At 31.5% G+C, this 17394-nt stretch overlaps 2 protein-coding genes across 2 annotated transcripts in view; one reads left to right on the forward strand and one right to left on the reverse strand.

Moving 5' to 3' along the window:
* Window positions 1-2713, reverse strand: part of LOC148300508 (uncharacterized) — a gene marked incomplete at its 3' end in the record, with an annotated part of 142832 nt that extends 140119 nt beyond the window's left edge. The window contains exon 1 of the mRNA XM_088274667.1: window positions 2359-2713. The remainder of the gene's footprint in view (window positions 1-2358) is intronic.
* On the forward strand, window positions 1271-15764 carry LOC148300511 (GRIP and coiled-coil domain-containing protein 1-like). Its single transcript, XM_088274668.1, has 13 exons — window positions 1271-1400; window positions 1555-1654; window positions 3881-3976; window positions 5929-6032; window positions 7450-7595; window positions 7847-7929; window positions 8438-8610; window positions 9298-9550; window positions 10486-10886; window positions 11863-12072; window positions 12622-12731; window positions 14312-14389; window positions 15385-15764. The coding sequence occupies exons 2-13, from the start codon at window positions 1564-1566 to the stop codon at window positions 15557-15559; spliced, it is 1920 nt and encodes a 639-aa protein (XP_088130794.1). The 5' UTR covers window positions 1271-1400; window positions 1555-1563; the 3' UTR covers window positions 15560-15764.
* Window positions 15765-17394: the final 1630 nt, after the last annotated feature.

Here is a 17394-nt window from a genome sequence, read left to right on the forward strand (position 1 = left end):
TGATTTAGGATAAATTGTATTTGCGTAAAGCCTCGACGCGCCGCTTTTTTCAAAATCGAAATCAATACTTTTGGGGAATGCTACCAACTTGAGAAATGCTAACAATTTGGTGTGGCTATTATAGAAAAAATATATTCCCAAGGTACAACGATGTTAAAATAAGGTAGGTACTCACCAATATAATATATGCTACTACTACTATCACCCTGTTTTTACAGGGTAGACAGAGAGAACGAAACGCCACGCTCATCTCTCCTGAAAAACCATTATGTAGATAAGTAGTAATATCATAATCACATTGTTTTGTTCAATCATTTCATTTATTATTTAACATCCACAAATATTAAAAATAGGAATAACTTTTGCTTTTCATAATAGTAGTGATAGTCTTAATCTTATAAAAAGTTCTCCATCGAATGTTTTAAAATGATCGCTATCAAAACTATTGTAAAATATAATTGGTGAGTAAAATTCCAATGTCAATAATAACATTAAATTTTAAAGACAATAATTTCAAATATTATAAGTTTATTTCCTTTTGAAACTAACTTCATTTTCAGAACTACAAATATTGTGTTTCTTCTTCTTTTTGCTTTTTACCCTTCAAGAGTGTTCTAGCGAAGGTCAAGTTTATTTTTATTTTTAAAGTTTAATTTAAAAATATTAATATTCTTGTCGGTGGGGTTAGATTTACTATAAATTTCATAATGATAAGTTAGCTAGCCACAACAGCGGTGACTCCGCATTTTGCAGAAGGGGTTTGTCTGACATTGAGTGCCAAATGTTTTGCAATGCAATTTTATAGATGGACGGTAAATAATACAAAAATATTATATTATTACCCTAGATCTAAACCGATTGAATGGTTTTACGAACTCATATAAAATATGTATTTGATAAAAACCGAATTAAAAATACGTATTCAATAAAAATATTATTTGATTCTCTTTATTGTATAACATCAGTGATTTAAATATGAAAATAAAGATAAATAAAAAAAGTTGATTTATTTATAATGCTACAGTTTTTACTATGGAATAAAAAAGTAATGGAAAAAAGGGTGGAAGTTTTTTTGACAAGCTTTTTCTATTGCAGCTGGCATATTGTAGAGAACAGCAGACTAAGTAAAACACATCTATCTGTTTTGTGTATTTTTATTGTAGGTAAAGAAAAATAAATACATAAGTAGGTTCTCCTAAAAAATGGTTGTACTACCTGCCCCGTAAACTTAGCCTGACTGGCTCTAAAGCCTACAGAAACATACTGCCTTATTGTAAAAAAGTATGCCAATCTGTCAAAAGTTGCATGACATTGGCTGTCACTAATTTCAATTTCCATACTATTTGCTTCAGTATTTTACGAAATTGCAAATAAATATTTAATGCATATAAGTGTCATTTGTACGTTAATAGTAATAATATAATAGCATAAAAAATTGTGTACTCAATGTTTTGAAATTATGAATAAATCACAGTATTTTATCATTTCTCAATATGTTTTCATTTTTTCTTATTGAGTAAATCATTCTAATCAATGCTGTTTCGATTATTTTAGGATACCAAAATGAATACAGAAAAGATGAGTAAGAATGAACTATCGTCGACAATATCCAAACAAAATGAACAAATAAAAAGATATGAGAGCCGATTAAGAGGTAGATTTACTTTTTTTTCTCATCTCTTTACATGCATATACTTTCAAAGGTGTTTTATCACTACATGCTATATTAGTCATTCATACTGTTTATTTAATACTTGAGCCGAAATTCAGATTTCAATTAAGACTTTGATTTTTTGACGAGCAAAGGATTATGATTTTGACAGCACAATTTGAGGGCTGGCACTCATCCACTCTAGAGTTAAATGGGTAGGTACTCTAATAAAAAAGTGTTATCCCTATCGCATAATGAGTTTTACATTCCCTGTACTACTTCTTGAATATTTAAAAAAATATTTCATTAGAGTATCAAACACTTGAGTTCCATATATAGAGCATAACAGAGATTAGTCTGAGATCAACTCTTTACCCACAGTTGACACACAGCCTATGACAACATCTCCAATGTTAGCCAACACGCGTTTGGCACAAAGTTTGTGACAATATGCAATACTTAAATTCAAATTTCAATATCTCAAAATAAGTTATATCCATCCTGCTGAATTTCGGCTTCAAACTTAGTTGATTTTTCATATTACTGACATCTGTGGAAATAATCTGAATGATTAGACTTTTGTTAACCTTTTCATAGCCGCAAATAAATTACGCCGCAGTGCTCAACAGGCCAAGTATTTTTTTGAAAAAAAAAAGTTGTCTAAAGAATTTTTTTTTGTTGTTTTTATTGAATTATAATTTACTTACCAAATATTATATCCCGCATCGATTGTTAGAGTTTTATTCTTGAAGTTAAACCAGTTTCAAATTTTCATCTCAGACAGGGTTGTCACACTGAGTCGCACACGCAAGTTTTTATTAAATTTAATATTAACACAAAACTATTATTTATCAATGGAATATAGTTTGAAATGTAAAAAAATAGTAAATTTAATATTAACACTCAACTATTATTTATCAGGTATCTTAGAATGAAGTATAGTTAGAAATGTGATAAATTAGTAATTTTCCATTGTGTGGTACTTCTCAAAGCACGGTATAACACAAAGAGCCATCTTGCATTGTTTACACCTATAACTAGACTCTTTTCTTAGTTTTTTGCTAGTACACCCAATACACTTCGCAGTCGGGGATGATTTTTTTCGGTCCGTGGTAGTTTTTCCAAAAAATGTCTTTCTGTAAGTCGCGATAGAAACTCTGCCTTCCGTTTTCTGCCATGAGAAGTACCGGGTTGTTCTTTTTCACTTAGCACGAAGAAGAACAAAGAACTAAGCACAAAGAAATAATTTATTTACTAAAAAGTTGTGAAAAGAAACCAATATCACTAGCAAAACACTGATAAAATCGGAGTAAATATAACGCGAAAGGTATAAATAAACAAATATTTTCATAATAATATTTTAAAATAATAAGAAAAACACAAAAAAATTGAGCAAAATAAAAACCCCTGGCGTTCAAAACAATCGATTAAAATAATCAATATTTCAAGTGGTTTGAGTGGTAGCCCTAATGACATCTGTCAACTGTCAGCTGAAAGTGATACCGATAAATCACTTTAAAGTATTTAAAAACTTTATAAAATATTTTGTGAGAACTTCAACACATGGCAATGTATGTTCCGTTTTTGACAGATTGTCAATATGAGTTAAAACTGCGGAGTAATACGTCATCAAAAGTACTGACGAGATATCTCGTCTCTGGCAATACGGGCACTCCGCCATTTGCCGAGATATCTCGTCTCTGGCAACCATCGGGTTAAGTCAAATGATGAAATGGGGGACGCCTGTGTTGGACTTTTCAAATCTTATCTTGAGTGTCTGTGATATTTTTTGTGGTCCGACATCCACGAAACAATCAGAGCTTTTTGGAACCCCAGGATTTAAAAATTTTCCAGAAAAATGTGAAAATGTAGAAGGTTTTACTATTACAGATGAATTTTTGGATAAAATTTCTGATGAAACCAACAGATACTATGATCAAAACAAATCGAAATATAAAGAGCCCCAGAAACATCAAAATGGATAAACGTAACAGTGCGCGAATTAAAATCGTTTTTTGGACTAATAATATTGATGCATCAAGTGTAGAAATAAAAAATAAATAAATAAGAATTTTAATAAATTTTTAGAAAAAGTTTAATTTTCCCAAAAACGTGTGGCTCTATGCGTATATCCCATACATTGACACGAGGTTGTTAAAGTGTTAAGGTCAAATTCTACGACATCTTATGTCACATTTGTATTTAACCACTGGAATTTTTCATTTATAGATGTTGTGACTGCATACAAAGGACTTGTCAGGGAGAAGAAGGCACTTGAAGCAAGTTTATCTGCTCTCAATAAATCTGATGATTCCACCACAGGAGGTGAATTTTGGTTTTTTAGTTCCATTTTCTTTTTAAAAAATAGCTTTATTAGTTCTCTTAAAGAAAACCGAAAACAATTTTAATCTCAAAAGGTACAATCGTAATGTTCTTGTAAAATCATATTAACACCCCAAGGATGGGTGTTTTTTTTACGCCTGCGGACCACTGGCAACGGGATTTGATAATTATGTACCCTTTAGTAAAAGTTAAGACCTTAACAAAGAGATTGATGCATAATATTCTTGTAAAAACATTGAATATGTAATTCCTTCTTTTCTGACTTTATAATGAGTCCGGCACAGAAGGTAAAAATACCCTTCCCATCTTTAAGCATCAATCGACCGAACAGGTAAGGTGGGGACTGACCGGACCATTTCGTCGTAATTTAACGTCATAATGTCACTCGCAGCGAGCATCCGACTTCGGATGGAGCACTCGGAACGCTGTACTGACTATACGAATGCTCGCATCGTAACATGGTATGTTACGATGAAATGACTCCGGTCAGTCCCCACCTGTAGAAATACCTTTTCCGTCCATAGTATCTTAAATTCACAAATCTACGATCTTAGCACACTTCCACAAAAAAACTTATGTAACTTAAAACTTAGACAAAAACTCAAAATGGGATTTGCAAGTTACAAAAAACTTTCATACATCTTTAAAACCATACGTAACATCCGAAATACAAAAGAGTTAGTAAATTTTATTATGTTCTACAGTACATATAGGATTATTTGTTGGGGTGGTACAAGTTATGCATTATTTAAAAGTATTATTGTTCCTCAAATATAAATGTTGAAAAAAATATTTTCAAGACGAACCCTCTCAGAGGAAATATTCAACTAATTATGACAGTCAATTAACTATATGCCAAAACAATCCTTATAGATTCATTTAAAAATAACTCTTTGATTGCATGTCAAAAACAATTTTCTTTTGTATAGTTTGATATTTGTCCGCCTCCGTAGTGTAATGGTCAGCATGCTCAGTTACCATTCTGGAGGTCCCGGGTTCGATACCCAGGGAGGGGTCACATAAATATAAGTGATTTTTTCACTCTAATATTTATTCAATATTACCCTGGACTGGACTTAATGCAGAGGGCTGATCACCTTTTCTTTTTGTGTTAATGATCAAGATAACACTGCGTTTATATGATGCAGTGCCGTATGCACCGTTGGGGTGCGGATAAGGGTTGAAGAATAGTTTAATTTAAGTATTGTAAAATGTGCCCTTGGCACAGGAAAACTCAGTGAGGGTTTTTGTAATTTTCTATTTGTGTATGATGAAATATAAGCAGATAAATATCGTTATATGGATGTAGCACTAAATACTATACAGTCTCCTTTGCTTAACTTTATTTTATTTTTAAAATCTTGTCATCATGTTAGTCTATAGTGACCTGCTGCTTTCTCCACTCGACAGCTCTTGTACCATTCAATATTTTTTTTTATTTATTATTATTATTTTTTCTTTATTTTAAATTCTTTTGCAATACAAAACATAATTTCAAATACAAAAAAATATGAATAAAATAAAATAAAAATGAATACAAAAAAAGATCCCACAAAGGCATGGCCTGTGTGTGGGTATACAATATAATTTAGTCATAGTAACGGCTATAAGGGTATAGGTTTTATAAGTCGAACTAGAATAAACTGTTAATATCAAATAAAAAAAATATTTGACTCTCAGAAAACATTTTTTAAAAATTTTTTAAAATAAAATAAAAAACTTAAAAACATAAAAAAGATGAAAAAGTAAAAAGCTAGCTAGCATGTACTTCAAGAAAAAGGAACTTAAATCTGTCTCTTTTATAAATAATCTAAGCAAATTTTTAAATTTACACAAACTTTTAACATCTAACAAATAGTCTTTGTGGAATAAGTTGAACAGTTTTGGAGCTATGAAAAATGAGTGTCTTTGCACAAGTCTATATTAAATTGCAGAAAATTCCATGGCAACTCTAACATTGTCCCTTGCTACATTGTCGGCTGAAAAGGAGCGAATGGAAGAAGCTTTTCAGAATGATAAAAGAGCTGCTAGAGAACAGGTAAATATTCTCTTAGTCTAATCACAATTTCATTCATAACTTGTCCAGTTATTGCGCTTTTTACTGACATGTACCATTGCTTTGATTTTTATAAAGTATAAATTTCTTTATAATATTACTTTATTTGTTCCAACCCTAATGTGTGGAAGAGAAGCATGGAGTTACCAAAAAAAGATTATAGCAGACTGAATGCAGTCGAAATTCGATCTCTTAGACGAATGTGTGACAAAAAGATGCATGATAGATGTTCGAATGGTGATATAAAGAAGGAATGCAAAGCTGAGATAGCATTATCGATAAATTATTTATTTATTTATTTTGATATAAACGGTACTATTGTACCATTTACATAAATATGTATAAAAAACACACCAATTGCGACACATCAATTTAACAAGTTGTTATAAACTACTTACATAGAAAAATGTTATAAGAATGTTATATAAAAAATAAAAAAGAAGATTATGAAAGGTATTTTGAAATGGTTTGGGCATGTGAATCAAGAACAGTAAAATAAATTTATGAGGCAAATGTAGTTAGTAAAAGAAACAGAGGAAGACCGGAAAACTTGGCATGATCAAGTATTTCAAATACTTGAAAGTGGTCAGGTTAGGAGTCAGAAAATTTGGCAGTTATGTATGAGGAGATTCATGAAAATGAAAGTGGCAAAGGTTGTTTGCAAAGGCAGATGGGTGTGGCGTTCTTTTCTCTCTTCCTCCCCTGCGGGGAAGCAGCATTGTGGTTATTTAGTTATATTGTTTTATTATAGTTTTAATTGATAAGGTAAGAGTGACGAAGAATCCTAATCAGGATTGCGTTTAAAAAAATTTGAATGTGAATATTATTCTTTTAAATACAAATGTTGACTTTTACAAAATTGACACTTGTATCTTAAAAAAGCATTCATTATTTTCAATTCAACAAATTTAAGCATCGAGACTTTCCCGACAACATAAATTTTAAGAGTAATGAGTTGGATTTTCTTATTCCAATAACTTTATCTTTCTATGTTCTACAGAATATTATACATTCTCTATTTTCTTTAGCTTTGCATTTTATTATGAAACTGACGATGTGGGCACATATTGTTTTGCAGAAGTTGTATGTGATATATGTATTTGCTATTTAATTTCTGTCATCAAGAAAAGGTGATTCAATTAGCTTAGCCGTGTACTCCGTATGCCTCCTGAGAGCCTTAATGAAGCTTGCCTCTTTTACAAGGCATCAGGTTCGCGCCGCCCAGGATGACCACTCGTTGGCAGTGCTCGTCAGAGCTTCAGGACGCGGATCTGACTTGGGAGGATGCAAGGGAGCTGGCAGCCGACAGAAAAGCCTGGAGATAGTATATGGACTCCATATCCTCCACCTGGGGAGCGGATATGGTTTAATTAAAACGAATTACTAATTTTAATTTTAGAATGACAAGAGTGTTAGAGATCTACAGGAGCAGTTGGATTCTTTGTCTAAACTGCGTCAAAGTGAGTTGGAAAATCTCAGAGCCAAACTAGCATATGAAATACAGGAAAGAGAAAGGGAACACACTGAACACTCCCTGATGATTAAGTATGTATTCTTCAGTGTTGTACAACATCCTAAATCCACTAATTTAGCTAGAAATATGCTTGTTAAAGTCATTAAATTTGATTTAAATTCAATTTCCTGTCAAGCTATAATTGACCATCCCAAAGATGCAATTAAAGGTAAAATTCCCTCAGATACATATAAAGTAAAACATGTATACAATACATACACATTGTAAATCCTTGTATCTAGAACAAGATGGTTACTACCCTGTAATATTATTTTTATTTCAGGGAATTGCAAATGAAACTCATTTCGGAAAAACGTTCAAAAGAAAAATTAGAGGACAAGTTTGTAATTTCTTCTGATAATGCTGGTAAGAGTTTATTATAAATATATTATATAAGTCTGTGTTCAATCAATACCAAGTATAAAATAAGGTTTGAGTAGTAATATTCATGATATGTACTCAATCTGCATATTACTTTAACAAAATTCTAGTTTTACATTTTCAATTCAAATAATCATAATAGATAACGCTTTATTCACAAATTAGTTTTCCAAATGGTTTTCGAGTTTTAAGGATTAACTTCTAAACTGAATTTTATAATTATTTGAAAAAAAATTATTATACTATGGATAAATTTAATAAAAATAGCTTTTATAAGTACATATTTAATTTTATTTGCCTTAAAGGGTTGGGTGTATTTATTGCATTGTTGGGGGGTGACAAATCATTCATTGATACTTGTAGAGCAGTCGAAAGGTCTCACTGATTCATGCAAACTTCGGATACACATGAATGGTGAAACTGTGTTCTTTGATGTATATTATGTGTCATTATACTCATCGATATTCAACATTATTTCTATTTATGTTTTCAGTCACTAATTTAGACCTAGAAAAACGATTCAGGGATTTGAACAGTGAATTGGAAGCTACACAAAGAAAGCTGAATAGAGCGGAAGCCAGAACACTAGAAACTCCCCAAATGCTTGTCCAACTCCAAGAAGAAATTGCTGTGATGAAGCAGAATCACTCTTTGGCTATTAGAGAGGTGAGTTTTATAGATAGTTGTAATGAGAGAAATCCACTAACATAATTAAATGCAAAATAATTTCAATATTATCAGTATGTATTTTTCTGTAGAGCTCTTTGTGTGCTTTGCCAAATCCCTTTTACATGCCCTTACTGTGTTTACTGTGTATATAATAGGATAAAAGTTACAAGATCAATTTTTGTTGTTGCCATTAATACATATATGGTTTTTTTGTTGTTGATTAATTTGATCAGTTTACAAGTTTATAACTTCTTAATAGCAAATAAGTATGCCTTAATGAAATTTACTAACAGTGATAATAAAGTACTTACGGAATGATATTAAAGTTTTATTGTATATTTTTAAAATGAATATGTTTATGTGTATTTATTAGTTATAACAATGCAGTCTGGTAGAAAGCAGACTACCAGAAATATTTTTTTACTAAAAATATTATTTACATTGAAGCGGAAGCTTGTATGAGTAAAAATTTTTACAAATACATATTGTGTAAAATTATTATTTTAATTTTGTATTCTCATTAATTTTAATGTAAAAAATCTCATTTTCATTATAAGTACATTTTTCTCTTATTCTATTCCATTATTAGTTTTGAAATAAATTTACATTCTACATTACCATCTGAATCTCTAACCATCTTTCAATCATTATTTTTGTTTTTAACGTCTTCACAACTATTTATAGGAGCGCACAAAATCTAAAAGAGCCGAAGAAATGGCCAAGCGAATGAGTGCCAGTCAAGAAGAACGCGTGGCGACACTAGAAGCGAGACTTGCTGAATTATCAGAGACGGTCGGTGAATATGACAGGCAGAGGCGAAAAGACCAAGAAGTTATACAGCAGCTGAGGAATAATGTCACCACGAGTCTTAATGAAAAACCCGACTTAAATACGGATAGACAAAAGCGAAAATCTTTTGTAGAAGAAGTCCTAAGTGGTATGAATACATATTACAAAATGTAGCTATTTAATAGTTTTCTAATATGACACATATTAGATAAGTGTTAAGCATTGATTTACACATAATCACTTGAAGGGCAAAATATAGTATGTATTTAGGAAGGCGTATAATTATTGAATACTTATTTCATAAAACTGGCATATTGTTGAATCAATCTGTAATGTTACCAGCTTCATTTGAATAATCATCTTGTTTTTATTCCCTCCTTTATAGTGAGTTGACCGTTTTATGGACGAAGCCAATAATACGTACGCATAACTCAAACCAAGGCGCATACAGCAAAAAATTCTTGATTCAAAAAGGCCCGAAAAGCATACAGTTTGTACCGCTATCGCAAACTTACATATTTTTAAAAGTATTTTTTCAGGTCTTTCTGAAATTAGAAAAACATGCATCCATAATAAGAGTATTGAATTGGATAATTTGAAATAAATATTACTTTATATAATATTATTTATTCTGCTTGTTCCCAAACTTTTCCTCGCCACAGCAGTCGGCTGCAGTATGTTTTATAAATTGGGTATCATCTGTAAGGCTATATTTTCATTAAACTAGAGAACAAGCTCTCATCATTTATAGTGTATTTATCCGTGTGCTCAGAGCACATTATGGTTTTACACTTTATCAACAGCAATCCGTTTCAATCTCCAAACTATATTATGCACACTGCAGAGTCTGTATTTTAGCTGTTATTGCAAGCATTGGTGCCTTTTGATTGGAGAAATTTCAAATATGCTAATTGCTAAATGTTTGTAAATATCGCGGTTGTTTAGATTAAAAGTTTACTCCTTAGAAGATTTACTTTAGTACTTCACTTTTTTAATTTGTATTTTTGTGTTTCATGTGTATTTTTGATTCATCAAATGAATTTTTTTTTCATTTAGCTTGTTTTCTTTTATTGTTACTTTTAGGTCAGTTAGATACAGAGAAACCGGTTGGTATGCCTTATCTTCAAGAAATAATTGACAAGATTCACTCTTTAAAAAAAGAGCTTATTATTGTCAACGAAAAGATTGGGAGTCCCGTTGATATATGGAATATATTCAACGCAAGTGGATCTAATGTCCAGAATATACATTCCGCGTGTCGTGCTGAACTGACCGCATTGAGAACTGAATATGAACTGTACAAAAAACAGCTTTCGCAAAATCATTCGAGCACGGAGATAGCGCAGCAGAGAAATGCAAATAGGAATGATGTGGAGAAGTTGAAATCACATATTAAAACATTACAAGACAAAGTGGAAGTTTTGAACCAGCAAATTGAAGAAACTGAAAAGGAATGTGACTTCAAAATTAATGAACAATTAGAGGTATGAATAATTTTTATATTTTGTAGGTGTTTTAACTTGGTGAGACAAAGCGTCTATCATTTTTTGTACGAAGAAAGATGGATGTCTGATCTGGCATTTGATCATTTTATACACCTGTTCACCACTCTGCCCATTTTTGAACATCCATATTGCATGATTTTTTTATAGATGTAATATTTGCATAGTTGTTGGATTACTTTTGAATGTTAATTGTAATTTTGGCTGACGGTGGCGCACTCAGTTGAGAATTTGTGGAGAAAAAGCGTACTCCAATTGAACATAGGTGTGATGTATCCCAAAATTGTGTGCATATATATTTTTTAGAAGAAAGAACCTTAAATAACATTAAAATTTTTATATACTTCTATTTGACCTATTTACTATCAACATTTTTTCAGACACTGCATTATTCATCTACGGATGATATATTATAGGCGTCTCAATTTAAGGCGAAGCATCTATCATTTTTATACAAATGAAGATAGAAATCTGAGCATCCCAGAGCTTAACACATTGCTTGTGGTAAACGCTTAATAGCGTCATTTACATACTGTTGGTAGAGAGCGGGAGACGCTTTGTATAGATCGGAATTAGGTCTGCGGTTACTTGCGATTAGTATACAGAGGGTCGGGCGACAGACTGAGTATAATTAGGGTCGGGGTTGATGAAAAAACTGCCCGATAACAATGTGTCAATATCACCTGTAGGGATGAATAATCCAGTATCTGTATTTTTTTTAAGCTTCCACTAGATTATGAGTGATTCTATAATGTTTATTTTGATTTTATAATATTTTTATGTCTGTATTTAGCTAAGAGTTATTCAAGATACCTAAATAAAAATAAAAATATATTTTGTAAGTACAGTAGTTAGCATGCCATATTCTAAATTGTAAATAAACACATTATTTTATCTTTTGTGTGCTCAATTCTGTATGAAATAAAAAACATTAAATATGAATTTTTATTACTTGTAGTGCATGAAAAGTGAGCGAGCTACACACAAGGAGGAGTTATCTGAGTATAAAAGTCGAGTTATTTCATTAGAGCAACAATTGCAGAAACAAAGAGAGCGATATTCGACATTACTTGGTGAGAGAGAAGGTGAGATTAGGGCGAGACATGTGAAGGAAGAGGAAGGGAAATCAGATGGCACAAAGCATCATGATATCAATGGCTCTTTACAGGTATATCACTTTGTATTTTAAAATGGATCAACCAAATTAATATATCAATAATCTTATGTGTACTGTATAACTATACATTGAAAAAATTTAAAACAAGTTGTAAATGAAAATATAAATGGAAGTTATGTTCCTTTGATGTGCATGAATGTATGTCGAGATACAGTAAAAAGATAATAAGTACATATTTATGTAAAATTTTCAAATGAAAACACTTAAATTAATTAGTATTGGTTATAAAAATATGAAATAATTATATCTGTAATCATTTCATACATGAAATGTTGAGCATTTTTAACCATTGCTTTTGAAACAACTACCTCCTTAAAATAAATACTGGTAAATGTCACGCACGATTATCGTTCTTGTAACAGGCAAGTCAGAGACATTTATTTACTGACAGTAAATTACCTGAATAAAATTGTGTACTTGGTTGTACAACCTTTCCCCATTAGTAACTGAATACCATATATAGGTCGAAAGGAGTCCATCATTCAAGGTGTCAATCTCATGTCAATTAACATCTTTTTCACTTTCCCGTTTACATTACAGGAGATATCTGCCCCGCCCCACATGCTACATTATGCCCATGAATTAGCCAGAAAAGATTTGGAAATATCGGCCCTTCGAAAAGAAAAACATGTTCTGGAGGGACAATACAGGTATTAACATATAAATTTAAAACCTGTTATCATTTGTCATCGTTTCAGCTCATATAGTACAAATGCAGGAGTAGGCCGACCCTGTCTTCATTCCTTTTCACAATTTCATACCCTTATCCACTATATTCTAATAACTTTCCAATTAGAAATCAGTGGTTAGAAATATGACAGCTGAAAAAAGATACACTAAGGAACTAATTAACTTCAGGCTGCTTCCCCGTATGCAGAGAGAATAGAAGGCCAACCCACTCTGTTTTTGCAAACATTCTTCGCCTCTTCTACATCCATGCATCTTCTCAAAATACCCTGCTGATTATTCCGACTCAAGTGTTCGACATACTTTATCATCTTCCTCTGCTCCTATCTCGTAAATTTATTTTACCATTCTTTCACTCATTCTTTCCACATGCCTAAACCATCTTAAGACACCTTTCATAATTTTATCAATAATGCATAACTCAGCTTTGCGTACATTCTTTATTTCACCATTTGAACATCGATTATTCATCGTTTTGTCTGAGAGATTGTATTTCTACTGCATTGAGTCTACTTTCATCCTTTTTTTGCTAACTCCATGCTTCACTTCCATACATTACATTACAAAAAGATTACAAATATAAATATTTGTGACAACAGTGAAAGCAATGTATGTAACTTTTGTACATATGTGGATGTCTTTGAGGCATTATGTTTTTTGATCTCCACTTAAGAAAATATTTGAAAAGAAGTAATTACTCTTCATAAAATGTTATTGTTTAAACAACTGAATTAATTTTTTGACATAAAATAATAGTCGAAACACAGATTTATGCTTTATTTACACAACAATGTTTTGCTTTCTTATGACATCTTAACCCTTTCAATACGATTTTTTTATTTTAATAATTCATGGAATATTTATAGCACTCTTTGTCTGACAAAAGTTTATCCATTCTAAAATGAAAATTTTGAATATATAGGTTGTTAAATACTGATGGGACATAATATCCCAATAATTAACACTGTTGGGACATATAAGTCCCATTTTTATTTTTGGAAATAAAAAACTCTTAAAAAGTATTGCTGCACACTAAATACGTAAAATAAAATTATAAATAGCTTACTTGGCGATTCCGAGCACAGCACATTTAAAAACCCAGTTAGTAATAAGCGTGATATGTGTCTACTGTTTGCTAGCAACACTGACAAAAATTTATAGAAAAGAAAAAAAGCAGACAGCAAACAGCAACGAAGCAAACAGGTTTGGACTTGTTTACGAGCCTATGACCGTACAGTACTAAAATCCCAGATCCCAATGCATTTGTAAGCATTTAAATTATTTAAGTAATTATCAGAAATTCTCTGGGACAATATGTCCCTACAGTATTAAAAGGGTTCAAACAAATTTGAAGATTTATGGTGACTGATATTTCTTATGTACATTACAGACCTATCATACGAGGACCTTCTGTTATTTTTTTCAGTCAATAACCTCATTACTTAACACAAAGAGTCATGAGTTTATTTTGAATTGTACAATGCAAACTCCGGATAAAATAATTAAATATTTTTGTCTAAATGTAAATTGTAATTATTTATAGAGATTGTCAACGCGATGCTACTATTGAGAAAGACAGATTTAAAGAAGTGAGGCGAAATCTTAAAGAAGAAATTGACAGGTGAACAATATTATCATTTTATCAAAATACAAGATGACCTTAGAATTATTTTCTTCGGAATTTCATTTAATTGTTAGGTATATATACGTACATAAATACATTTATAGATCCATACATTCATAAATACATACTATTTTTTGCAAAGACTCACCATGCCACCTTATGTGTCTTGTCAGTGTTCTTGGGTGCTTTTTGCATACTTATCAATTATAACTTATTATACACATAAAAAAGAAAGAAAAATTCAAACTTATAAATTTTTCACAAAATTAACCCATTCCTTTATTTTGCCTTTGCTCCATATTTTTGTTTGCCCTCTTACCACCGCCGGAAACAGATTTGAAAAAGAAGGAACGGTGTATTGAAGTGTTCTACTTCCATATTTATTGTTCACTCTTGGGATCATCAACCCTTCGTTGTGGGTGAAGCCGCTATCATAGTTGTGCATTAGAAGATTTTCATACTTTTAACTTGTTTGTTGGTCCACTATGATACCCATAAATAATTGTTTTTTACTAGTTTGTTGGTCCACTATGATACCCATAAATAATTGTCTTTTTACTAGTTTCTTGGTCCACTATGATATCCACAACCAATTGTCTTTTTACTAGTTTGTTGGTCCACTATGATATCCATTACTAATTGTCTTTTTACTAGTTTGTTGGTCCACTATGATATCCATAACTTATTATGTCCGCCTCTGTAGTGTAATGGTCAGCACGCTCGGCTACCGTTCCGGAGGTCCCGGGTTCGATTCCCAAGGGGGAGGGTCAAATAAATATAAGTGATTTTGTTTACTCTAATATTTATTCAATATTACCCTGGACCTGAAGCGGAGGGCTGATCACCTTTCCTTCATGTGTTAACGATCAAGATAACACTGCATTTATATGATGCAGTGCCCTATGCACCATTGGGGTGCGGATAAGGGTTTAAAAAATTATTATAATTATATCAGAATAAGGATTCTTATTCATACCTGTTTTCCATTTCAGATTGCTTCGTATTCAGTCAAGAGAAGGAGCCAATCTGGAATACTTGAAAAACGTTGTTCTGTCGTTTTTGCTCTCCACAGATTTATTCAGAAAAAAACACATGTTAAAAGCAATAGCTGCTGTTCTGCATTTTACTGAAGCAGAAAAGAAAAATGCATACAAGGCTGCATTATAGTCAACAAACATGTTATTTGTATATCTTGAGCATACTGCAGAAACTAAGTTGAAAAATAATTAGTTGACATGACAAAATATATAGTTTATTCCCAAAAACCATAGTTGTCGGCCTCCGTAGTGTAGTGGTCAGCATGTTTGGCTACCGCGCTGGAGGTCCCAGGTTGGATTCCCAGTGGGGTTAAATAAATGTTAGTGACTTTCCACTTTAATATTTATTTAATATTACCCTGTACTGATACCGCTGGGCTGATGCCCTTTCCTTCCTGTATTTAACGATCCAGATAATACTACTTCTATACAATGCTGTGCCCTATGCACCATTAGGTGCGGATAAGGGTTAGAAAAAATTGTAAATTATGTTTAAATTAATAGTTATGTTTTTATCCTCAAATTAAAATTTTAAAGCAATTTGAAAACAAAACAATTTTGAACTATTTAAATGAGCTTAAGTCAAAATTACATCAATTGATTTCGTCACTTATGACATTACACACACGCAGTATGCTAACGATATGTATAAGCAGTTAAAGGTCAAAATGCTTATTTATTATTTGATATTTAAACTTATCGCTCACTCCTTTCAAGAACGTCATAAATCAAAAAATTTCATTTTTCAGGAACGCGTTTTTAAAGTTTAAAAATATAATACAATGTATTAAAAATACATATCAAGCCACTTATTGAACTTTTTACTGTGCAAAAGATCTTTTTAGGTAAAACCTGAAGGTTTTTTCTCCATTTGAAAAATATTTTGTATGCTTAAAAAAATAATAAAACAATACCTTTTCTTCAAAAATGCAAAAACAACACTTTCTGCCTTGTAGCGGGTAAATATTAAGTTAAAAAATATGCCTCTTTTGCTGGGATATAATACATTTTCTGGGCATTCCGAAAATATGCACACTGCATGTTTTCCATGTTATGTATTTTTTCAATAGTTTAAAACTGAAAATTGACGATTTTTGATTTATGATGTTCTTGAAAGGAGTGAGCGATATATTGCACCCAAAATTTTAAACAAAATTAAGATTTAAAATCATTTATGCAAAATTGCAGCTAAAAGTGTCAAAGTACAGATGGATTAGTTAATTATTAAATTGGGACTTTGCCAACAAATTATTAAGTGATGGATTCTGAACAGTTTTGTAAACTACTGCTCTTCTTTTGGATTTCTTTGGTTTTAATTTGGCGTTTTTCATAGAGATAAAAATGATCAATTGTAGCAAAATATTTTCTTAAACAAATCGGCAAGAGAATGCATAGGATTTGAGTGATAAAGTGTTATTTAAAACGTTATTTACCCTAAATTGTATTTACCCTAAACGTTATTTACCCTAAATTGTATTTACCCTAAACGTTATTTACCCTAAATTGTATTTTTATTTAAATTAAGTTAATTTATCTACTCTATGTCCGCCTCCGTATTGTAATGGTTAGCACGCTCGGCTATCGTTCTGGAGGTCCCGGGTTCGATTCCTGGGGTGGGTCAAATAAATTTAAGCGATTTTTTCACTCTAATATTTATTCAATATTACCCTGGACTGGTACCTGAAGCGGGGGGCTGATCACCTTTCCTCATATCTTTACGATCAAGATAACACTGCGTTTATATGACGCAGTGCCCTATGCACCATTGGGTGCGATAAGGGTTTGAATGAATGAATTGTTTAGAATAATAAAACAAGCAGTTCTTTATAATATTGCTTCCATTGAAAAACCATGACATGTTTAAACCATACTTTACAAAATCAATAAAAATATTCTTCATAATACCTATCTGTAATCTTATTTTAATATTTTTATATTAATGTGTAATATATAATGTACATATTC

Source organism: Brachycentrus maculatus, unplaced genomic scaffold (genome assembly GCF_059751285.1).
Source record: "Brachycentrus maculatus isolate JH-2025_06_01 unplaced genomic scaffold, ASM5975128v1 h1tg000704l, whole genome shotgun sequence".
NCBI lineage: Eukaryota > Metazoa > Arthropoda > Insecta > Trichoptera > Brachycentridae > Brachycentrus > Brachycentrus maculatus.

Coding starts and splice junctions, on each gene's coding strand:
- LOC148300511 (XM_088274668.1), top strand. CDS start 1,564: ATGAATACAGAAAAGATGAGTAAGAATGAACTATCGTCGACAATATCC. Junction 7,930..8,437: donor AATTTCTTCTGATAATGCTG/GTAAGAGTTTAT, acceptor TTATGTTTTCAG/TCACTAATTTAGACCTAGAA. Junction 10,887..11,862: donor AAATTAATGAACAATTAGAG/GTATGAATAATT, acceptor TATTACTTGTAG/TGCATGAAAAGTGAGCGAGC.